Source organism: Moschus berezovskii, chromosome 3, assembly GCF_049115385.1.
Source record: "Moschus berezovskii isolate FMDL1 chromosome 3, NW_MosBer_1.0, whole genome shotgun sequence".
NCBI lineage: Eukaryota > Metazoa > Chordata > Mammalia > Artiodactyla > Moschidae > Moschus > Moschus berezovskii.
In genome coordinates, this window is record NC_142462.1 from 114,086,969 (window position 1) to 114,113,403 (window position 26,435).

The window sequence follows — 26,435 nt, forward strand, 5'->3', positions numbered from 1 at the left end:
GATCTCACCTAACTACGAGGGAGAATTATCTAGCTTTATACTCAAAGAAAATAAGACATATGGAGAAGGAAATGGCAACCCACTCCAGTATTCTTGTCTGGAGAATCCCAGCGATGGGGGAGCCTGGTGGGCTGCCGTCGATGGGGTTGCATAGAGTCGGACACGACTGAAGCGACTTAGCAGTAGCAGCAGCAGCATGGCAAACTATGGCCACTCCTCAAAAAATTAAAAATAAAGCTGCCATATAATCCAGCAAAAAAAAAAAAAGAAAATAAGACATAGATATGGTGAACAGTCTCTGCCACTGGACCTCACTCTCAAATTCCAGACTCTTGTACCAACTGCTTACTCAACATTGTGGACATCTAATAGGTATTTCGGGCTTCCCTGGTGGCTCAGAGGTTAAAGCGTCTGCCTCCAATGCAGGAGACCCGGGTTCGATCCCTGGGTCGGGAAGATACCCTGGAGAAGGAAATGGTAACCCACTCCAGTATTCTTGCCTGGAGAATCCCATGGACGGAGAAGCCTGGTAGGCTACAGTCCACGGGGTCGCAAAGAGTCGGACACGACTGAGCGACTGAACAGAACAGAACAGAATAGGTATTTCAGACTTAACATCCTCAAAACTGTATTCTTAATCTCAACCCTCCCCTTCCCCATGACACCTGTCTTTCTTGCACATCTCACCTTCAATCTATCAACAAATTCTGTCAGTTCTACTTTCAAAATGTCCAAAATCTGACCACTTCCCAAGAGCTCTGCTGCTACCAATCTGGTAAGCCACTTACTTAGAGAACTGGAAGAGGCTCCTCCCTGGCTCCCTTGTGTCCATCCTTGCCCTTTACAACCTATTGGCCCCACAGCCATCAGAGCATTCCTATTTCCACAGAAGTCAGATCACAGCACTCAGCTCTGTACTGCTACTTATTTCACTTAAAGTCAAACTCCTCACATGGCCTGTGGTCATGCTTCCACTGCTGCTTCAAACCTCTTAGATTTCATCCTACTATTCACCTCCTTTCCTCAAGGCACTTAAGCAGCTCTGGAAAACCTTGCTTTTTTTGAATAGGCAAGGTACATCCCTGGCTCAGAACCTTTGATCTTGGTTCTTCTGATACATTTTTCTCTGCCCTCCTAAAATCTTTGCTCAAATGTCACCCTTCTCTGACAAGGTCCTACCTACATCTATTTTAAATTGCTACCTAACCCCCAAACTTTACCTGCTCTTTCATTTTTCCACAGTACTTACTACCTTCAAACACACTATAAAATTTTCTTTTTACGAGTGTATGTGTATCTCTTTCTCATACACACACACACCCCTACACCAAAATGTAAGCTAGATAAGGAGAGATCTTTGCACTGTTTTGGTTTTAAATGTACTAAGCAGCTAGATTACTACCTGGCACAGTAGAAATTCAAATATTTATTGAATACATAAATACCGATTGTCCTGTGAAATGACTCAATACAAAATTTATCAGTGTAGTTTTGGAAGGATGACAAGGCAAATGGTGGACAATAGCTTTAAAAATGCCAAAACACAAGTCCTAATGTTTACCATTTTTCCTATAAAGCCATCAGATACAGTTTTTCTACTATCATACAGAGAAGTTACTTCATTCCTACGAAATGTTTACCCAAAATACCAATATGCTGCCACTTTAAATTTTTTTAATTCAATAGTGATTTAAAGATAACGTTAATGGAATGTTGGCAACACTGAAACAGTTCTACTAGGTCAATCATCAGCCCTACATTAAGAACTAACCAAAAGTTTTTGATAGAGCCCTGTGCTAAAGTATGTCATTGGACATTCTTTAAAAACGCCATAAAGATATCTGAAAGCAAAATTTCGAATATATTTATCTTTGTCCCAAAAATTGGCAGAAAAATAACACAAGTATAATTCTGTGAAGGCTTGTACGTATTCTCACGCCACCCCTGTTATCCACTTGCATAGCATAAGGAAGGGCAGGACAGGGATCAAGAACTGCCAGTGAAAACCAAGCAGTGTATGAATGGCTATGACACTGAATAGTTATGGCTTCATGATTACACTTTTCTCTCAAGTAAGTACCCATTCGTGATAACCAATAACTAAAAGTTTGATTCCTAAATACATATAGCAACTGAAGTGCCAAATTCAGTAGTAGAAAAATCATCTGCAATAAACTTACCAAAACGTTACACTGCACTAAATCTTTATGCATAATGAAACTTTTAGATTGTGTAATTTACTGTTAATGTGAGAAGACACGCAGAAAGAATATACAGGTAAAACATTTCACATTTTAGAAGCAAGCATGTAAAAACTAAGATGAAATGAACACTTTTAGCAGTTGTAGAACAGGAATGTAAGGACTATACTAAACCATAAAGTCTTCCCTATCTGAAGGTCTCTGACACCTGTTATTGTGCAGTCGCTCAGTCATGTCCAACTCTTCGTGACCCCATCAACTGCAGAACGTCCAGCTTCCCTGGCCCTCACTATCTCCCAGAGTTTGCTCAAACTCTCTGACACTATTCCCATGGAAATTTAGTAATGTGATGAGTAAAAAATTAATTCTGAGTTATGTAGGAATAATTAACAATAGTTCTTTATCTTTTCATAGTAAAAAAAAAGTTAGAAAGGCAGTAATTGTTTGGGACTCATGGAAAAGGTAGGATTTTTTAAAAAATAATAAATGAAAATTAAATTACCTTCATACGTGGCCAGAAATTATTCTACTAAGAACTCTATAAAAACAAAACTCCCAAATTAGTAACTGTTGGGGTTTTTTTCCCTCTATGCTTCGGACAGATTTCTACGTAGAGAGTACAAACTTTAAAACAGACAAAATGGGATTAGACCCAACATGGGAAAGAAATAAAATAGAAGTTCTAATAACTATTTACAATATCACTGCTGGAGCTAGTAAACTCCTTTAATAAAGCACATCTATAAATAGAAACAGAAATTTACTTTGCAAAATAAGTGCTGTAATGCAACAAATACAGTAGAAAAATCTTAGGTCAACAGAGGGATAACCCCCAAGTAGTATTTTAAACTGTTTCAAATACTCAAAGGTAAGTGACTAATTCAAAGCATCCTAAAATTTAATTTAAGCCATTCTGGAAATAAAGTCAAATTTTTCTGGTGTTATTACTTTAAAGGTTATATATTTAGGGAAAGAAAAATATAAAACAAAAGTAAAATATTTCTCAATTTAAACACAAGGCATTTTTTACAATAAGGAGATGCATACTTTTTAAAAACACATTGATTTTGGAACAACAGTTGAAAATAGTCTCCAAAAATGTTGTGGTTCTCTCTCCCTGTAAATGCCATTTCAAAATGTGCAAAGTAGCCAGATACAATTAGAATACTACTACTTACTACTAAAGAACCTCTTGATGAAAGTGAAAGAGGAGAGTGAAAAAGTTGGCTTAAAGCTCAACATTCAGAAAACTAAGATCATGACATCCGGTCCCATCACTTCATGGCAAATAGATGGGGAAACAGTGGAAACAGTGTCAGACTTTATTTTGGGAGGACTCCAAAATCACTGCAGATGGTGACTACAGTCATGAAATTAAAAGATGCTTATTCCTTGGAAGGAAAGTTATGACCAACCTAGACAGCATATTAAAAAGCAGAGACATTACTTTGTCAACAAAGGTCCGTCTAGTCAAGGCTATGGTTTTTCCAGTAGTCATGTACGGATGTGAGAGTTGGACTATAAAGAAAGTTGAGCACCGAAGAATTGATGCTTTTGAACTGTGGTGTTGGAGAAGACTCTTGAGAGTCCCTCGGACTGCAAGGAGATCCAACCAGTCCATCCTAAAGGAGATCAGTGCTGGGTATTCTTTGGAAGGACTGATGTTGAAGATGAAACTCCAATATCTTGACCACCTGATGCGAAGAGCTGACTCACTTGAAAAGACCCTGATGTTGGGTAAGACTGAAGGCAGGAGAAGGGGATGACAGAGGATGAGATGGTTGGATGGCATCACCGACTCAATGGACATGAGTTTGGGTAAACTCCGGGAGTTGGTGATGGACAGGGAGGCCTGGCATGCTGCAGTTCATGGGGTCACAGAGTCGGACACAACCGAGTGACTGAACTGAAATGAACTGAACTTACAACATGAACAGAAGTCTGAATAGTCTACCCTCCCAACTGTCACATGACCCTGTACTAAGTCAGGTATTCCAAGACTTTCGCTGATGTTTAAGTCTTAAGTTTTCCTTCCTTCACAAGGAAACTAAGAAGAAAAAAAAAATCAGGTAATGTATTCATAATTCTTAAGTGAAAAATCATGACTACAACTATCATTTTACATTGCAGGGAAGCCCTTCAGGCTATGGAATAAAAAGCTACCACCACTGTAATTTCAAACAAGGTAATGGGTCCTATGGGTCCCAATGAAAAAGGAAGAAATATGACCAACCACATCCATATGTTTATCCTTAGTAAAAACAATTTAATGATGACTCTAAGAGTAATAAAGGTGCTAATTCTGGAACATCACAGAACATGACATAGATTTCAAATGGAAAAACTCACAGTGAAGATGGAGAATAACAAAGCTAGCATTATAGACTAGTAACTCCCACCACCTGGTTGACATTTTCCACAATGTTTTTGGTGAAAAAACAACTTAACATGTTCACTTTCACCCATACATATCTTGATTATAGAGTTAATATTTTTGAAATGTAGGTAAAAAAACAAAAAAGGACACTGTTGACCTTCTGGCATCACCTACTAGGGTATCTTCCTCATTTCTTATGAAGCTAATTTTGGATGAAACATGTTTTCTGTATCTGCCACTTTTCACAACCTCTCCACCAAATAAATCAAGGAAGGGATGTGTTAACTATATACTACAGTGAGTTTAAACTTTTCTTGGATAGAAGACACCTTTGAGAACTGGGAGAAAATTATGAATCCTGTCCTGTCAAAAAAATACAATAGCACAAAAGAATTTTAAAAATCAAATTTTAAAGTTCTAAAAATCCTACAAACTGGATCTACCTAATTTTAGGACTGAACTATAAAGCTACAGTAATCAAGACAGTGTGGTACCAGGCAAAGAAGAGACACATTAAAAAAAAAAAGAGAGACATATAAGTCAATAAAACAGAGTATAAATCTCAAACACAATCAACTGATTTAAATAGAGGTGCCAAGGTAATTCAACTTTAAGGTTAGTCTCTTCAAGAAAGGTGAAAAATTGGACATCCATATGAAAAAGAATGACTGAACTTTAACCCTTACTTCATGTATATAGAAAAATTAACTCCAAAAGGATCACAGACCTAAATGTAAAAGCTAAAACTGTAAAACTTATAGAAGAAAACATGGGAGAAAATTTTATGGCCTTAAGTTGAGCAAATATATACTGGGTAAGACACAGAATGCATGAAACATAAAAGAAAAAACTGATAAATTTTATTTCATCAAAAACAAACTTTCTACTCTTCAAAGAACATTTAGGAAAATGAAAAGACAAGCCACAGACTGGGAGGCATACAAAACACAAGTCTGAAACAAAGAGCTTGTGTCCAGGTTATGTATACAACATTCTTACAACTCCACTCTAAGAAGGTAAATACTACATAGAAAGATCTGAATGGCTACTTTAGCAAAGAAAATATATGAGTAAATGAATGAGAAACAGATTTAAGGGACTAGCTCTGATAGATAGAGTGCCTGATGAACTATGGTCGGAGGTTCGTGACATTGTACAGGAGACAGGGATCAAGAACATCCCCAAGAAAAACAAATGCAAAAAAAGCAAAATGGCTGTCTGGGGAGGCCTTACAAATAGCTGTGAAAAGGAGAGAAGCGAAAAGCAAAGGAGAAAAGGAAAGATCCATTTGAATGCAGAGTTTCCAAGAACAGCAAGGAGAGATAAGAAAGCCTTCATCAGTGATCAGTGCAAAGAAATAGAGGAAAATAACAGAATGGGAGAGACTAGAGATCGCTTCAAGAAAATTAGAGATACCAAGGGAACATTTCATGCAAAGATGGGCACAATAAAGGACAGAAATGGTATGGACCTAACAGAAGCAGAAGATATTAAGAAGAGGTGGCAAGAATACATAGAACTGTACAAAAAAGATCTTCATGACCCAGATAATCACGATGGTGTGATCACTCACTAGAGCCAGACATCCTGGAATGTGAAGTCAAGTGGACCTTAGGAAGCATCACTATGAACAAAGCTAGTGGAGGTGGTGGAATTCCAGTTGAGCTATTTCAAATCCTAAAAGATGATGCTGTGAAAGTGCTGCGCTCAATATGCCAGCAAATTTGGAAAACTCAGCAGTGGCCACAGGACTGGAAAAGGTCAGTTTTCATTCCAATCCCAAAGAAAGGCAATGCCAAAGAATGCTCAAACTACTGCACAATTGCATTCATCTCACACACTAGTAAAGTCATGCTCAAAATTCTCCAAGTCAGGCTTCAACAATACATGAACTGTGAACTTCCAGATGTTCAAGGTGGATTTAGAAAAGGCAGAGGAACCAGAGATCAAATTGCCAACATCCGTCGAATCACAGAAAAAGCAAGAGAGTTCCAGAAAAACATCTATTTCTGCTTTATTGACTATGCCAAAGGCTTTGACTGTGTGGATCACAATAAACTGTGGAACATTCTGAAAGAGATGGGAATACCAGACCACCTGACCTGCCTCCTGAGAAACCTGTATGCAGGTCAGGAAGCAACAGTTAGAACCGGACATGGAACAACAGACTGGTTCCAAACAGGAAAAGGAGTATGTCGAGGCTGTATATTGTCACCCTGCTTATTTAACTTATATGCAGAGTACATCATGAGAAACGCTGGACTGGAAGAAGCACAAGCTGGAATCAAGATTGGTCAGAGAAATATCAATAACCACAGATGTGCAGATGACACCACCCTTATGGCAGAAAGTGAAGAACTAAAGAGCCACTTGACAAAGGGGAAGAGGAGAGTGAAAAGGTTGGGTTGAAACTCAACATTCAGAAAACTAAGATCATGGCATCTGGTCCCATCACTTCATGGCAAATAGATGGGGAAACAGTGGAAATGGCAGCAGACTTTATTTTGGGGGGCTCCAAAATCACTGCAGATGGTGACTACAGTCATGAAATTAAAAGATGCTTACTCCTTGGAAGGAAAGTTATGACCAACCTAGACAAGATATTAAAAAGCAGAGACGTTACTTTGTCAACGAAGGTCTGTCTAGTCAAGGCTATGGTTTTTCCAGTAGTCATGTACAGGTGCAAGACTTAAACTATAAAGAAAGCTGAGTGCCAAAGAATTGATGCTTTTGAACTGTGGTGTTGGAGAAGACTCTTGAGAGTCCCTTGGACTGCAAGGAGATCCAACCAGTACACCCTAAAGGAAATCAGTCCCGGGTGTTCATTGGAAGGACTGATGTTGAAGCTGAAACTCCAATAATGCAAAGAGCTTACTCATTTGAAAAGACCCTGATGTTGGGAAAGATTGAAGGCAGGAGGAGAAGGGGACGACAGAGGATGAGATGGTTAGATGGCATCCCTGACTCAATGGACATGAGTTTGGGTAAACTCCAGGAGTTGGTGATGGACAGGGAGGCCTGGTGTGCTGCAGTCCATGGGGTCACAAAGAGTTGGACGCAACTGAGCGATTTAACTGAAGGGAACTAAGCATATAAACAGATGTCAAGTATCATTAATCATTAGGAAAATACAAATTAAAACCACAAGGAGCTACTACTGCATACATATGAGTAGTGCTGAAACTAACAAGACTAATAATCCAAGTGTTGACAGGATAAAGTTTGGAACTCTCATTCATTGTGAGTGGCAATGCAAAATGGTACTATTGGTTTAGAAAAGTTTGACAGTTTCCTATAAAATTAAATATACACCTACCATATGACCCATTAATCCAAGTTCTAGCTCCTTACTAGAGAAATAAAAAACCCAGCATCCACACAAAAACCTGAACCCAACATTTTTGGCAACCTTATTTATAACTGCTGAAAACTACAAAGAACCCTGTTACCCATCAACTGGTAAATGGGCAACATCCATACGCTACTACTAAGCAATAAACAGAAACCAGTTACTGATACATGCCAACAACATGAGTGAATCTCAAAATACCAAACTAGGGACTTCCCTGGTGGTCCAGTGGTTAAGAATTCCCCTTGTATGCAGGGGACATGGGTTCCATCCCTGGTCCACAGCAACTTAGCCCATGCACTGCAACTACTGAGCGTGCAGCACTCTAGAGCTCACACACCAGAACTAGAGAGCCTACACTGCAATGAAGACCCTGCATGCCGCAACTAAGACCTGAAGCAGCCAAAAACATAAATACATAAAATATAAAAACAAAATACTTAAAACCTCTAAGAGACTTAAATTAGAGGGAAAAAAAAATTCAACTTAAAAAAAAATCAAACTAAATGAAAGACGCCAAATACATGGTAACACATACTGTATGATTCCCCATTAATGATTTTGAAAAAGGCAAAGCTAGAAGTAAGCTCAGTGTTCGTCAGGACTGGCAATAGTGTACGGAGGAAAATGAATGAAAAGAGGAATTAGGGAACTTTTGATGGAAATGTTCTTTATCTTGATTATGGCAGTAGTTACATGACTATACACATTTGTCAAAACTTATCAAGTTGTATGTTTAAAATGGTACATTATAGTATGTGTGAATTATAACCCAATAAACCTGACTTTTAAAAACTTACAGAACTCTAAATTACCCCTTAACTTCAGAACCTCAAATATGATCTACTTAGTCTCCATTAGACTAAGCAGACTAAGTAGAAAACTTCGGCCCATGAACTAAATCTGCCCCCCACCCCAGCTGTTTTTGGTATAGCTCATAAGCCAAGAATGTTTTACATTTTTCAATGAAAAAAAAAAGAGAGAAGAATATTTCATGACACATTCAAATTTCAGTGTCCATAAATAAGTTCCATTGGAACACAGTCACACATATTCATTTACATAGTCTATTAGCTGATTTTATGCTACAATACAATATTGAGTGTTCAGTCCTTGCAACAGAGACAGAGCAGTTAGACCCATGGTGCCCAAAATATTTACCACTTGACCCTTTACACAGAAGTCAGCTGACTGCTGCCTTAAACACAAGTTGCCGAAAATCTTCTACACAGATTATTACACTTGGGAAGATTCATGTCAGCACAAATCTCTCTTCCATGCACAGCAGCTCTAAAAATTTTACAGCCATCAACTCCTTTTCTTTCAAGGAGATCAATGCCTAATGAAGATAAATGAAGCATTTCAACAGTTAAGGTATAAGCCTTGAGGTAAGCTCTGATACCCTCAAAACAAACTGTTGCAACCAGGTGGTTTTCAATCTAATAAACTGATTTTATGAGTAGCATTAAAAAAGAAAACTGAATGGTACAGAAAATCCAGGTGCACCATATATAATAGGGTTTCATTCACCAATTCTTTAAAAAAATCTTTTTTTACCTGAGGTATAGTTGATTTACACTATTATATTAGTTTCAGGTGTACAACACAGTAATGCAAAAATTTCATAGATTGTACTCCATTTAAAGTTACTGTAAGATACTGGCTATATTCCCTGTTTTGTACACATTAACTAATTCTTTCACTACATATCTGAGTACCTATGTGCCAGATGAGGATAAAAAAATGTACAAAACAGGCAAAAACTGCTTCATGTATATGGATATTAGAGCAACTCAAAATCTTTATGTCTTACAGTGCTAATGTGTTTTTAAAAACAGTACTAGAGCTCTACAGTAATTGGAAAACCACAATCTTATGGCACATTTGTCCCCGAAGTGCTGTCAATAATTGCAGCTATATTACAAGAATAAAAATGATGTTTCATTTCATGTTACAGAGCTTCCAGAAGATAAAAAGTTAACTGAGTTCAGAGCAATTTTTATATTCTTTATCAAGGGCATTTCCAGAACCCAGAAAGAAATGTAATGTTACTGAGCATCACTTTGCCTCTAAAAGTACAGTCCTGATATGGGGAGAAACAAGAATAACAGTTTTTAAACCCAGGAGAAAACATGGAAACGAAAATAATCTCAGAGGATAGAGGGGAGAAAAAAATAATTGCTTAATGTTAGACTAGAAGCTGTATTAAAGTTTCTTGTGACTACCGTGCTAATTATGCATAACAGTAAATTAGATGGGTAGACAAAAGAAAACTGAAAAATAAAAGCCACTTCCCAGAACATGTCAATGCCTCCACCAAATATTTAAGGAAGGAATAGAAGAAAAAAGGCTAGATTTTTGGTTCTTATCTACAACGTTATGACCATGCAAGCATTGTTTACAAAACAGAAAAGCTCAACAGGCTCACCCATTTTGATTTCAGAAGCTATATAGCTATTGCTGATCCTGACTTTACAGAATAACCAATTCAACGAACTAGACAAAGAGAATGAGTAAAAGGACTCAAAACAATTCAACTTCTGAGGAAGAAAAATTCAGTAAAAGCCACTGACTCTGAAGGTTTATCTGAATGACAATTTGAGAGAGAAATTTAGGAACATACTGAATTTCATAAAAGAGGAAGATGACACAAAATGTTCACTAAGTACCAGATAAATTAATATCAAGATGTCAAAGGGAAAAATGCACTTTTGCATTTCTAAAGGAGAAAAAGAGCTTTACCGTCGGAGGAAAAAGAATACTAAGTAAATGCTTCATTCTTCAAGAAGGTAAGCATCAGGTCTTAGAAGATGCTAACAAAGCAGTATACAAATGCTAACAAAGCTCCCTCCCTTTCTTCCCTAGCACTCACAGAGTGTAGGTTTCCATTTGTTATGACCTGACCGGCTCCCTCAACAGTAAAGCCAGAAACAGGGAATCAAAATAAATCAGACTTCTCTAGCCTATAGTCTTAATATAATTTGTCTAGCCTATTATCTAAATACAATGTTTTTAAATTTTTTAAAAAATTTTTTATTGGAGGCTAATTATTTTACAAAAATACAATTAAATCAAGTTGCTTTCAGGTTTTACTACATTCAAGGATTCGAGTACTCAGTTCCAAAGTTTCTTTCTTGTCCATTTACTATCGATTCCTTCAATAGTCCGCTTACATAAGTAACAGATGTCAGAAAATTTCTAAATAAAAGAAGAGGTGAGTGGTGCCTAAAGGAGGGAGTTCATTAAATGATAAGAGAGAAAGACTACAGAAAAGGAATACTAAAAACACCAAAGACACACAGTTATTTTATGGTTTTAACAAACAGGCATGTTTTGTTCACTTTGAAATGTATCTTAACAAGTTCATACAGCAATACTCAGAACTGTAGAAACACAAAGTTTAGCGGGCCTACCACTTTTTAAAAGTATGATGCAATTCAACCTGGTTTGGCATGATTCATAAAAATGTATTTTAACACTGAATCTCATTATAAAGGACATACTATCCCAGAATACTACTTAGTCAATGCATTATTATAATTACACAGTTTAACCAAGGCTGGTGATAACAGATCTTGAAAACAATACAATTTTAATTGTAATGTGATTATAAGAGGCTCCTTTCTACAAAAATACACCGTAAGAGGAATGGTTAATAAATATCATACCCTGGCATAACACATTAAAAAAAAAAACATTTTTATACCATATTGTCATAATGTCCCATACTATACCATATGGTCATAGAAAGAAAGTAACATCAGGGAAATATAAATGGTCAGAAGTAAATGTTTAATGCCGAAAGTAAAAGCACATTTATTTGATAAATATTTAATAAGCTCCTGTCATTTATTAGAATATTCTATTTTGAGCTTCTACAAAGTAATACTTACAAATGCAGGAAATGAAATTTGTTCACTTACCAACATAATTTTAAAAACTAAATCTACATTCTATGTTCAAGATGTCTGAAAACAAAACTTTTAAAATTAAAAACAATATAGAAAATTGTTAAAATCACACTATATGTTCAATCTTTTATGATGTTGTTTAAAAATATTACAAAACCACATACATTATATTATGCAAGCATAAAAAAGAGTGTATGTATATACACTAAAATGTATTATAGTAATTATATCTTAGTGGCAAGATTACAGATAATTTTCCAAATTTTTCAATTTTTGCAGTTATATTTTTCTAATTTTTCAATAATAAATGTGTTTTTCCTCTGAGAAACTTTTAAAAATCTGTGTTTTACTGTCAAGTAAAGTAATTCTTAGACACTTTTTTTCATTTCACTCTATGCACTTGACAATCATTATCTCCTTAAGTGCATATAAGGAAGACAGTTTAAAAGATGACAGTAAGCCAACTTCAAATTTAAAATTATTTTTTGGAGGAATTTATTCTATCATCCATAACACTGATATTTATATTGAAAAGAGATTCATTTTTAACCCTTTAATCTCCCTTCCCCCAGTCAAATACATTTATTATAAACTCTTATAAGAAAATATGGAGGAAAAACTACTAATCACTTGCCATAAAAACTTGGGTGGAGGAGGCAGGGGGAAACACTTCTACTGAAAATTAGTTGAGTATACTTATGGTTTCAAGAGCTACTAATATCTTTTCCAATTATTACCAATTTAAACTTGAATTCATCTAGCCTAGAAGTTCTCAAGTATTGGCACATAAGAACTGCCCAGGAAATGTTCCAAATACAGAAGCTCACGGCCCTTGCTCTCACCTACTGAGTCAGAATCTTCAGAGTAGAGCTCAAACAATCTGGTTCTTTCAAATAAAACAGCAGACATTGTACTTAACAAAAAATTTTGCTTTATCACTGCAAACTGTTCTAATAATTTTGAAACAAAGTTCTCAATGAAAATAACGTTACAATCAGAAATACAATTTCATAGAAAGTGTCAGTCGCTCAGTCAGGTCTCTCTGTGACCTCATGGACTGTAGCCTGCCAGGTTCTGTCCATGGGATTCTCCAGGCAAGAACACTGGAGTGGGTGGCCTTTCCCTTCTCCAGGGGACCTTCCTGACCCAAGGATCAAACCCAGGTCTCCTGCATTGCACGAAGATTCTTTAACATCTGAGCCACCAAGGAAGCCCCATTAATCTTACCATTCTTCGCGATGCAATTCAACAAAACCACACAAGCGCTACAAGTAAAGCAAGCCTAGAGGCACCTGTGAGGAGTAAGACAAAGGCATATCCGATTCATGGAAAAAACAGACAGCAGATGTGACCCCAAGTATTTATCCATTAAAAACAATGTATTCTAAAAATAAATTTCCATGTCAACGGAACAAAGTTGTTTATAAACAACAAGGAATGTGGAGGTGTGGGGAAGACAAGAGGAAGCCTCAGCAAGTTAAGTACCAAAAGCCAGGAAACAAAGCAGAATGAATGGCAATTGGGGACAAGGAAAACAGAATGAACTAGGAAATGGAAGAAGGGATGACCACTATCCTTAAAATCCAAGAAACTAGGGGAAATGAACAGATATTAGAGGAAACTGATCTGAGCAGAAATGCAAACAGAAATGTAAGTGGGAAGTGGTGTAAAGGATACACACACACACACACACACACACACACACACATATATATATACACATACATCACATATACCTATATAGAGATATTTATATAATTCAGAAACAAAGTTCTCAACAAAAACGTTACAATCAGAAAATTACAATTCATAACCCATGCCCATTATTTTTTATAATATATATTTACAGATATACACAAATGAGAATTTAAGATGAGATCAAATGGTAGTACAGAACGCATCTTGGGCACAGATGCAAGTGGTGTAAGAGAATGGAAAACAAACAGTATTGTGAACAAACTGATACTGAATAGAGTAAGCACATGGATGAATCTCAAAGATGATGAGGCAGGAAAAAGAGAACTGCATAGACAGAAGAAAGAATGAGACGTTATGAGAATTGGGAAATAAAATATAAGTGCTGTAGTACGAAGGAAAACTTTGAGCAAAGTCAATGTGATTTAACAATCACATTATCTAATCAATAATTATAAAGCACAGTTATCATACCATACATTATCTCATTATTTGGAAAGCATAATAAAGTGTATTACTTTATGTAATACAATACATTTTACATAATAAAATGTAAAGAAAGTAATCTGACAAGGTGATAAGAGACTAAAATAAACAGTGTTTGGGAGATGGAAAGACTAAAGAAGAAAAAGTAAAAGAAAAAAAAATGGGACAGAAAGAAAGCAATCACACCTATTTAAAAACCACAGGTAGGAATAAACAAAGAGGTGTGGATGCACAATGGATGACGAACTAAAAGGTGCCAGGAAAGCAAGTGAAATCTGACGGAATCTTGACAGCTTCAGGATTCAGAAAGTAAGTAGTTCCAAAGTGTCCAGAAGGATTTGTGACCGTAACATGTTACGGAGCGGGGGAATGAAGTAGAGGGCCTCAACAAGACTAAGATAGGAGGGGTGCAAAAAATCGTCTTAAGTAGAAGCTGAGGTGAGGAGCAGGCAGGTCCGACCACTGGCAAAGGAGCGGGGAGGCAGGTGGAATTGGGAAGGGGGTTACCAGCTGGCGACACTGACAAACATTAGGAACCGGGGTCTGAGGTCGGGATGGAAGAAAGAACGGAAACACTGGCACTTAGGATTGAAAAAGTAGAGGCTAGATCAAAGCCATTAGCTGGTTAAAACAGGTGACGAGAAATCCTCCCCTCCGCCCTAACAAGTAGAGAAGAGGAGGGAGGGCAGCGGCCTGAAAGGGGCAGAGTCGGGGAGAGTTAAAGAGAGAATGATGCGCCCATCTTCACCATGACCATGTAATAATTACACACAACGTTAACTCCGGCTGGGGTCCCGGCCGCGGCTACTAACCCACGTATTTCACCAGGATGCCGGCCCCAGCTCCCCCCACACCCCCACCCCCACCAAAAATAAAGAAAACATCCAGAAGATGCGCGGCTGGCTACCTTCAGCCAGCCGTGACCTTCTCGGACCAACCCCGAGTCTCGCCCCCTATTGATAGCCTCCTGCTCCACCACCGCTGCTCGAATCCCTCAAGCCCGGAGCGCGGACCAGGGAAACCCCCCCTGGGCCATTGTGTGTGTTTACGTAGCGAGCTCCTGCCTGGCGGGGAGGGACAGGTGGGGAAAGCCCGTCTCTCAGCCCGCAGAGCCCCGAGGAGAAGGTGGCTGAGGGCAACCGGGGCCCCCACCGCCACCTCTTTCCCCCCAAATAAACACCAGTCAGCCGAGCCCCGAGACCGGAGGGGTGCAGGGTGCGCCGGCACTCACCTCCTCGGGAATGGCGGGGTCCGCTGCCGAAGAGGCCGCGGCGCCGGCCTCGGGCTCCATGTCCCCGTTGAACAGAGCCTGGCCCTGCTCCGCGCCGCCGCCGCCGCCGCCGCTCAGCGCCGCCATCTTATAACCGAGAGCCGGGCCCGAGCGACCGCTGCTGGGCGGGGAGGGGGAAGGGAGGCGGAGGGCGGGGGGAGGCGGAGGCGGAGGGCGGGGGGCGGCGGGGAGGGACGGCCCGGGCGGCCCGGGCGGCGTCGGCGGTGGGACGGCGCCTGGGCCACCTCGGGAACCGGCCTGCGGCCCCCGGCGCAGCCGAGCCTGAGGGGATTGGGGGAAGGACGCTAGGCCGGGGGGGAGGGGCGGGGGCAGGGGGCGGAGACGATGGAAGTCGCCGCGGCAACGGCGTCACCCGCGTGTCACGGTCGTGACGTCACCTGAGGTGCGTGACGTGATTCTCGGAGCGCCTTCGCGCCGTCGTCAGGGGAGGGTGCCTGGCCTTCCTGCTCACCCTCCTCTCCCACGTTTCCTCCGCTCGGCTGTTTCCACGGCTCCGCTTAATTCTCTTCTCAGTCCTAAACCTGTTCTGTGTTGTCGAATTTACTCGAAGAGGAGATTGGAGAAGTTGAAATCCTAGAGGGAGGAAGGCGGAAAGCCCCATGCTACTGTGTTATTTCCATTATCATTACAACGAACGTCTCCGAGTCCTAAAAATAAGACTTGAAACCCCAAGGTTGCAGCAGCCAAGCAGAATTTGATAGAAATATATTTAGGAAAATCCAGGTTACCAGAATGATGCTTGGATCCTTTTCATTAAAGGATTTGGTCTGTCAAAGCGGGTCTAAATGGAAGTCTAAAACCTTTTTATTTTCCTTACTATCGTTTAGGAATGAAATATTTTAGTCTGGTTTTCGTTTTCCAGATTCGTTCATTTAACAAATGGAAGTGGATCACTTTCCATGCCTGCACAAGGCATGGAGCATTCTAGACATCTGAAGCATCCAAACTTGAATCATTTAATTTTCAAGAAAATCAAAATATTTTAAGTACTTTCGTGCAGTTCATAAACAATAGCCCAAGGCATTCTCTATTCCAAATATGCGTGAAAACGAGAGGAGAGGTAAATTACCTTTGAGAGGCCCAATTACAGAATGAAATTCGTTAAATCTGGTTTATTATTAAAAAATACATTTATGTGACAAGAAGGGGAAATATGCTGGGGAAAAAACTTAAGAAAGGGAAAAATCAGAGTGAGAAACAGTGAGAATTACTGTGAATTCCTGATGGGGTACAGGTAATCACGAAATAACCTAAGCATTAAGTCATGGTATGCTCTAAGTGGGCTACCCATGGGGGTAAGTCACCAGTGACCTTGTATTCACCATGATTCAAGAGATAGAAGGCTGTCCTACTGACGCTGAAGCAGGATGTCTGTATATGGATAGAGTCAATATGAGCCCAGGAGCTGATCATTACTCCCAAGATAAGGAGTTCTTTGAGAGGCTTCTTGTTTAACCAGAATGCTAATGTTCCCCTACATTGAAAAATAGGGGACAATAGGGGAAAATTAGAATACCACCTATAGAATGAGCATAGTATTCTCTGTACTCTTCTTCTAAGTAGAGAAGTCTCTTTGAGATACTAAATTTAAATCAAAAGATGGCTTGACAAAAGTAGTGTAAATGAGGATAATGGTAAAGGATAATGTCATTGAGCTATACAAGTCTAAAGTGCCCTTCTTTACTATAAGGAATTCTAAGCAGAGGAACATGGAACCAGCAGCCAATCGTAGCACCTTTCCCCCTCGATACCATCAGAAATACAATTGGCAGAGTTTTTCTTCTCTAATAGTCCTGTCCTATTTCATTTAAAAAATCAACCCCTAGAAATATTACATCATTATTTCACTTCTTCATAGCATTAAAACTCCAAGATTTTTTTCCATTGGTTGCATTTTAAAGTATAACCTCCTTCTTTATCTGCCACAATCTGTAGATCATTTCTTATTTTTTCTCCACAGAATGGGGGATCTCATCCATTTAATATTTATTCTTGTTAGCTTTCGTTTATTCAGTGTTTTCTGACTTCATCATCAAATTCTGGCTATATCTTCTTTGATTTCCCTAAGCTGTTCTAAAGACCCACAGAATCCAGATGGAAAAATATAGTGGAAAGCATAAACTTTGGAATCCAAAGATTAGTATTTTCATGTCTGCATGCCACATCTTGGCTATATAATCTCAAGGCTAGTAAGCACAAATTCCTGTTTGCTGTTCTTTCAGTCTCTAAAATGAGGGTAATGATAATGTCAGTTCTGTCTATCTGTATCATTGTGAGGATCAAACCTAATAGGTTTGCCCTTTATAAAATATAGTCACCCTCTTGGTCAGAATTCAGGCAAGGCATAGCAGATGTGGCTTATTTCTGCACCATGATGTTTGTGACCTCAACTGGGAAGATTGACTGGAGGTGTCTCAGTGGTGGGAAACTGGAATCATTAGGAAGCTGATTTCCTATCTCTGATGGTTGAAGCTGGGACCATAACTAGGGCAGTCAGCCAGAATTCCTCTCTTCAGGTGGCCTGAGCTTCCTCCTGGCATGGCTGCCTCAGGGTAGTTAGACTTCTAACAAGGTGGCTGAGGTCTCCATACCCTCCAGTTCCTTTAAGCAAGGTGGAAGCTGTATTGCATTTTATGACCTAACTTCCAAAGTCACATAGCATCACTTCTGCTACGTTTTATTAGATATGGGTAAGTCACGAAATCCTTCCCAAATTCAATGAAAGACATGCCAAAGAATTTACAGACATATTTCATTTCAGACAGATCATGTTTAGAATAATGAACTAGCTACTCTGTAGAAATGGCTACTTACCCTCATCTTCTCCAGAGGGGATTCTGCACTTACACTCTCCCCCTTTAATTACAGAGAGTTGCCGAGACATATCTCAGTATGGTCATGAGGAAGCCTTTACCTTCTTTATTTAGATTCGGAGGCCTCCACTGTTTGCAAAAATAAATGCAGGTCCTTGGTCTTTGGACACAACCTAACTCTCTCGTCTTGGGCATTTCCCCCTAAGTCTCAGTGCTGACATAGACAGTGTTGATGTGCTGAAACCCTCTACACAAAACAGTGACACTGTGTTCTCTGAGTCTGTAATGAGCCAAGCCAGTTTGTGTTGAGCAGAAACAGAAATAACACCTCCCTTTTGTGTTATAGCATGCCATATGGGCATCAAAGCAGTATTATCTTGCGTTCTAAAGTCTTGCAGACATTTTAGTCAACATAGTTCTTTTATCTTTTGCTCACCATCCCCTTGGGGTCACAAAAAGTTGAACATGACTGAGCACACATGCACATCCCCTTTCCTCCTACGACATTCATGTTTTCACAGAAGGCTGGAAAACAATCTAGGTGAGATACACTGCTCAGAACAGTGCTCCGGTGGATGACTGAGACAGTGTTATAAAGCCTTGCTGCTATGTCTGACCCTCTCTTCCCTGACTATATGTTTATTTCCAACTGGTGATTCTATCCTGAAACCTGCATTTCAATAGACGCTGAATAGTCCCATCCGTCAGCCAGACTTGACCACCCAGGTCTCATCCCTCATGGATGTTGTCAACTACTGAAATCCGGCAAAAGGCTTCTAGGAAGCTTAGAAACTCCAACCATGTTCAATGCTGTGTAGCTAATCACAGTTTAATATTTTCTTTATTAATCAAGGTCATCATTACAAATAATACTTCCTATTTTGTTTAGTAGTAGATTACTCTCGTATTTAGGTGCACATAGAAAATAGAATCAGAATTGATTCAGCACAACCTTCCTGCTGAGAGACACTTGGAATCTCATCTGTAGAATTCTAGAATCTACTCAGATACTTTAGTGAGGGAGACCTCACTAATACAATACTCTATTCAACTGTAACTTGAAATCCTCCTCTTTGTAACATCTATATTCTGATACAAGTTTTGCCTTATAGAAGAGCACAGGATAAATCTGTTTCTTATTCTGTGTAACTGCTTTCAGATGTTTGAAGGAAGTTCTCTGAAGGCACTTTTCTCTTCTTTCTGTGTACTCTTTTCAGTGTTCCTCTTAAAACGTGGTCCTGTGAATTAAACACTCTTCCAGATTTGGTCCAACTAACAAAGAATAGACTCTCTCATTGCAATAATCTAGGAACCACGCATTTGTTAATATTATAAAAAAAATCATATAAGCAACCCCACCCCATTATTCTTACATAGGAAGGTTACAGTCAACAAAAAAACCTTTGTTGTTTTTTAAATAAAATGCTATTACATCAAGTCTAGGTTTTCAGTCATTTTAGTGTTGGTCATCTCTTCCACTGAAATTCTATTTCTCATACTTTAACTCTTGAAGGAAGATCTTGCTTTTTAATTCATGAAATTTGTTAAATATTATATTTCTAACATTTAAGAGAGAGTATTTATATAAATGTTATCTAATCTTATAACATCTTGCTTATACTATCCTTGGTCTTGTTAATTAGATAGAATTCTTTGGAACAGTCTTTGTGAATTTGGTAATATGAATTTTTAAAGTTTGCTTTTATTTCAAGGGGTAGGTGCAGCTTTCCATATCAGATATGGGAAACTATATCTATATATTGAAAATAGTACCTGATAAGGGATGGGTCATAGCAGGGTGGAGGAGGTATGGTGGGAGCAAGACTTCCCTGAGTTACCTGAGTATAACTTTTAATATGGTTTTACTTTATGAATGTAAATAAATGAAAAAGTATAATCTAAAAAACTAAATCTAATTTCACATCAAATTAATAACATAACTATATGGAGAAAGGGCTTTCCTGGTGGCTCAGATGGTAAAGAATCAGCCTGCAATGTAGGAGATCTGGGTTCGATCCCTGGATCAGGAAGATTCCCCTTGAGAAAGGAAAGGCAACCTACTCCAGTATTCTTGCCTACTCCATGAGGCTGCAAGGAGTCAGACACAACTGAATGACTAACACACATACAGATAAAATGATTAATTTATTTCCTGACTGGAGACTACAGTGGATTTACTGTGTTTAGTTAATTGGACCTGTTTCCCAGAATCCTCTTACATCCTTTAAGACCTGCTGACCATCTCTTTAAGTATATCCCATTGTTGTTGGTCAGTCATTAAATCCTGTCCAGGTCTTTGTGACCCCCATGAACTGCAGCATGCCAGCCTCCTCTGTCCTCCACTGTCTTCCAGTTTGATCAAATTCATGTCCATTGAGTCAATGATGATATCTAACCATGGCAACTTCTGCTGGCCCCTTCTTCTTTTGATTCAATCTTTCCCAGCATCACGGTCTTCCAATGAGTTGATTCTTCATGTCAGTGGCCAAAGTATTGGAGCTTCAGCATCAGTCCTTCCAATTAATATTAAGGATTGATTTCCTTTAGGATTGACTGGTTTGATCTCCTTGCTGTCCAAGGGACTCTCAGGAGTCTTCTCCAGCACCACAGTTTGAAAGCATCAGTTCCCTAATGCCCAGCCTTTTTCATGGTCCAACTTTCATATCTTTACATGACTACTGGAAAACCATAGCTTTGACTACAGAGACCTTTGTTGGCAAAGTGATGTCTCTGCTTTTTAATACGGTGTCTAGGTTTGTCATAGCTTTTCTTCCAAGGAGCAAGCGTCTTTTCATTTCATGGCTGTAGTCAACATCCACAGTGATTTTGGAGCCCAAGAAAATAAAATCTGTCGCTGCTTCCACTTTTTCTCCTTCTGTTTGCCATGAAGTGATGGGACAGGATGCCCTGATCTTAGATTTTTGAATGTTGAGTTTTAAGCCAGCTTTTCCCCTCTCCTCTTTCACCTTCATCAAGAGGCTCCTTAGTTCCTTTTCACCTTCTGCCATTAGAGTGATATCATCTGCATATCTAAGGTTGTTGACATTTCTCCTGTCAGTCTGGATTCCAGCTTTCGATTTGTCCAGCCTGATATTTTGCATGATGTGCTCTACATATAAGTTAAATAGGCAGAGTGACACCATTCAGCCTTGTCATATTCCTTTCCCAATTTGGAACCAGTCCATTGTTCCATGTCCAGTTCTAATTGTTGCTTCTTGACACCCAGACAGGTTTCTCAGGAGGCACGTAAGATGGTCTGGTATTCCCATCTCTTTAAGAACTTTCCACAGTTTTTTGTAATCCACAGTCAAGGAAGGACTTTAGCTTAGTAAATGAAGCAGAAGTAGATGTTTTTTGTAATTCCCTTGCTTTCTTCATAATACAATGGATGTTGGCAATTTGATCTCTGGTTCGTCTGCCTCTTCAAAATTCAGGTGTGCATCTGGAAGTTCTCAGTTTACATATTACTGAAGTCTAGCTTGAAGGATTTTGAGAATAACCTTGCTGGCATGTGAAATGAGCGCAATTGTGTGGTAATTTGAATAGTCTTTGGCATTGCTTTTCTTAGGGATTGGAATGAAAACTGAACTTTTTCAATCCTGTGGCCACTGCTGAGTTGTCCAAATTTGGTGACGTATTGAGTGCAACACTTTAACAGCATCATCTTTTAGGATTTGAAATAGCTCAGCTGGACTTCTGTCATCTTCACTAGCTTTGTTCATAGTAATGCTTTCTAAAGCCCACTTGACTTCATACTCCAGGATGTCCGGCTCTAGGTGAGTGACCACACCATCGTGGTTATCTGAGTCATTAAGACCTTTTTTGTACAGTTCTTCTCTGTATTCTTGTCACCACTTCTTGATCTGTTCTGCTTCTGTTAGGTCCTTATAGCTTCTGCCATTTATAGTGCCCATTCTTGATTAAAATGTTCACTTGATGTCTCCAGTTTTCTTGAAGAGATCTCCAATGTTTCTGATTCTATTGTTTTCCTCTATTTCTTTGCATTGTTCACTTTAGAAGGCCTTCATATTTCTCCTTGCTCTTCCCTGGAACTCTATATTCAGTTAGATATATCTTTCCCTTTCTTTCTTGCCTTTCACTTCTCTCCTCAGTTATTTGTAAAATCTCCTCAGATAACCAGTTTTCCTTCTTGCATTTATTTTTCTTTGGGATGGTTTTGGTCACTGCCTCCTTTAGGATTGATGGTTTGATCTCCTTGCAGTCCAAGAGTCTCTCAAGAGTCTTCTCCAACACCACAATTCAAAAGATTCAGTTTTTTGGTGCTCAGTTTTCTTTATGGTCCACCTCTAAAATCCATACATGACTGCTGGAAAAACTGTAGCTTTGACTGTATGGACCTTCATTGGCAAAGATTGTCCCTGCTTTATAATATGCTGTATAGGTTTGTCATAGCTTTTCTTCCAAGGAACAAGTGTCTTTTAATTTCATGGCTGCAGTCACCATCTGCAGTGATTTTGGAGCCCCCAAAAATAAAGTCTTTCACTGTTTCCATAGTTTCCCCATCTATTTGCCATGAAATGATGGGACTGGATGACATGATGTTTGTTTTCTGAATGTTGTGTTTTCAGTTCAGTTCAGTTCAGTTCAGTCACTCAGTCGTGTCCGACTCTTTGTGACCCCATGAATCACAGCACGCCAGGCCTCAAACCCATCTTTTTCACTCTCCTCTTTCCCCTTCATCAAGAGGCTCTTTAGTTCGTCTTCGGTTTCTGCCGTAAGGGTGATATCATCTGCATAACTGAGGTTATTGATATTTCTCCCAGCAATCCTGATTCTAGCTTGTACTTCATCCAGCCTGGCATTTCCCATGATGTACTCTGCATAGAAGTTAAATAAGCAGAGTGACAATATATAGCCTTGATGTACTCTTTTCCCAATTTTGAACCAGTCCATTGTTCCATGTCTGGTTCTAACTGTTGTTTCTTGACTGTACAGGCTTCTCAGGAGGCAGGTGAGGTGGTCTGGTATTCCCATCTCTTTCAGAATTTTCCAGTTTGTTGTGATCCACACAGTCAAAGGCTTTAGCATAATCAATGAAGCAGATGTTTTTCTGGACTTCTCTTGCTTTTTCGATGATCCAATGGATGTTGGCAATTTGATCTCTGGTTCCTCTGCCTTTTCTAAATCCAGCTTGAACATCTGGAAGCTCTGGGTTCACATACTGTTGAACCCAGAATTTTGAGCATTACTTTGCTAGCATATGAAATGAGTGCAATTGTGCAGTAGTGTGAATATTCTTTGGCACTGCCTTTCTTTGGGATTGGAATGAAACCTGACCTTTTCCAGTCCTGTGGCCACTGCTGAGTTTTCCAGCTTTGCTGGCATACGGAGTGCAGCACTTTCACAGCATCATCTTTTAGGACTTGAAACAGGTCAGCTGGAATTCCATCACCTCCACTAGCTTTGTTCAAGTGATGCTTCCTAAGGCCTACTTGACTTGGCACTCCAAGATGTCTGGTGCTAGGTGAATGATCACACCATCATGGTTATCTGGGTCATTAAGATCTTTTTTGTATAGCCCCTCTGTGTAGTCTTGCCACATTTTCTTAGTATCTTCTGCTTCTGTGAGGTCCGTACCATTTCTGCCCTTTATTGTGCCCATCTTTGCATGAAATGTTCCCTTGGTATCTCTAATTCTCTTGAAGCGATCTCTAGTCTTTCCCATTCTGTTGTTTTCCTTTATTTCTTTGCATTGTTCACTTAGGAAGGCTTTCTTATCTCTTCTTGCTATTCTTTGGGTCTCTGTATTCAGATGGGTATATCTTTCCTTTTCTCCTTTGCCTTTCACTTCTCTTCTTTTCTCAGCTATTTGTAAGGCCTCCTCAGACAATCATTTTGCCTTCTTGGATTTCTTTTTCTTGGGGATCGTTTTGATCACCACCTCTTGTACAATATTTCAAACCTCTATCCATAGTTCTTCAGGCACTCTATCAGATCTAATTCTTGAATCTATTTTCCACTTCCACTGTATACTTGTAAAGGATTTGATTTAGGTCATACCTGAATGGTCTAGTAGTTTTCTCTACTTTCTTCAATTTAAGTCTGAATGTCAATAAGGAGTTCATTATCTGAGCTACAGTCAGCTCCTGGTCTTGTTTTTGCTGACTATATAAGCTTCTCCATCTTCGGCTGCAAAGCATATAATCAGTCTGATTTCAGTATTGACCATCTGGTGATGTCCAAGTGTAAACTCATCTCTTGTGTTGTTGGAAGAGGGTGTTTGCTTTGACCAGTGTGTTCTCTTGGCAAAACTCTGTTAGCCTTTGCCCTGATTGATTTTGTACTCCAAGGCCAAATGCTATATAATTGTGTACAGCTGCCCCTTGAATAACACAGATTGGAGTGCACAAGTTCACCTATCTATAGGTCTTTTTTAATAGTAAATACTATAGTACTACATGAGCCAACATTGGTTGACTGCACAGATGCAGAAATGCAAATATAGAGGAATTGTGTATACAGAGGGCCAACTCTAACTTATTCATGGATTTTCAAGTGCAAGGAGGGTCAGTGCCCCTAACCCCTGTGTTGTTCAAGAGGTCAACTGTATATCTTTATAAGTACTTATAATCTATATATCTGTATTTATTTATAAGGATAAATATATATCTTTATTTATTTATCTGTACCTATATAGAGTATATATGCATACTATATAACTACTTGTGTGTGTGTATACGTATGTATATATATGCATATATATGCTCAGTTGTGTCTGACTCTTTGCCATTCCCTTGACTACAGTCTGCCAGGCTCCTCTGTCCATTGGAATTCCCAGGCAAGAATACTGGAGTGGGTTGCCATTTCCTCCTCCAGGGTATCTTCCCAACCCAAGAATCAAACCCAAGTCTCCTGTGTCTCCTGCATTGGCAGGCGGATTCTTTACCACTGAGCCACCTGGGAAGTCCTGTATATATCATGTATATATCCAGGTGGCTCAGTGGTAAAGAATCCGCCTGCCAATGCAGGAGACACAGGAGACTTGGGTTTGTTAGCTCTGCCGACTGAAAGAAGTGCCTAGGAATAGTAGTAAGCATATCTGGTACCTGGATCTTGATTTTGAGTCGCCATTCTCCATTAAAAGTAGAATTCAGTTCAGTCACTCAGTCATGTTTGACTCTTTGCGACCCCAAAAGTAGCATGAACTTCTTTAAAAAATGGTTCATCCCTCTGGGACAGTAAATGTATAAACTGAGTTTTCACAGGATGTACCATGTATATGCAAGAGTAAGGGTATGATAGAATTAGAAAAATCAGCATTTTGCAACCACCAGTGTGGTAATTAGTCTAGGTCAGTACCATGAAGAGTTGCTGAAAGTATTATTGGGTAAAAAACTGCTGGGGAACAGGACAGTCTTATGGTTTCATAATACCACCACACAGACCTCTTATTAATTATAAAAGGGAAGTGTATTTACAATGGAGAGATCTGGGAGCCATTCTATTAACCAAGTGATAAAGATTAGTATCACCAGTAGGGGGACAGTTCACTATTATATAAGTCCTAATGCAGTGCATCGTCTGTGTTGTGTTTGGGTCCAAAAGTGTTCAACCTGAACGTAATCATGAGGAAACAATCAGAGCCAGAATGTGGGACATTCTGAGACAACCGGCTCTAACTCTTTAAAAATCCACTATTGTGAAAAACAAAATAAGTCAAGGGCAGAGGACTGTTCTAGTTTAAAACAGAATGAAGAGCTGTAACAACCAAATGTAATACATGATACTTAACTGAATCCTGGATAAGAAAATAAACTATAAGAGATATATTAGGAACAGTTGGGAAAATCTAAATATGGGCTATATATTAAGTGGTAATTTTGAATTACTGTTAATTTAATTAATGTTAATATTCTTATTTCTATGAGATGAGTGGCTGAAATGTCGTATCAGCAACATATTTTAAAGTGGCGGAGAAACAAATGGAGAAAGAGATAAAGAAAAGTGCAAATATTAACAGCTGGGGAATCTAGACAGATAATGTGTTTGTAATACTATTCTTTCAGCTCTTCTGTATGTCTGTGTTGGAAGAAACAGTTTTTATTATGTAAAAGCAATACAGTAAGCTTTACCTTCTTCTTACATGACTTGTCTAGGATCTACTTCTGATAAATCTTGTTTGAAAATACCTTTCATTTTCTGACACACGGGAATTAAACCATTTTGTGTCATGATTTATAGACAATAAGAATCATGACACAAAAATTTTGCTGTGTCTCACTCAGGTTTTAGTAAGACCCTATAATGTATCTCCCTACCTATCAAGTAAGAATTTTCTCACATCTTAAAAG

At 39.0% G+C, this 26,435-nt stretch overlaps 1 protein-coding gene across 5 annotated transcripts in view; it reads right to left on the reverse strand.

Moving 5' to 3' along the window:
- BRAF (B-Raf proto-oncogene, serine/threonine kinase) overlaps positions 1–15,590 on the reverse strand; it is a 148,169-nt gene extending 132,579 nt beyond the window's left edge. For all 5 annotated transcript variants that reach the window (XM_088834695.1, XM_055421381.2, XM_055421380.2 and 2 more), the window contains exon 1: positions 15,251–15,590. In XM_088834695.1, the coding sequence (XP_088690821.1) occupies positions 15,251–15,376 (126 nt within the window). In that variant the 5' untranslated portion in view covers positions 15,377–15,590. The remainder of the gene's footprint in view (positions 1–15,250) is intronic.
- Between the last annotated feature and the right edge of the window lie 10,845 nt (positions 15,591–26,435).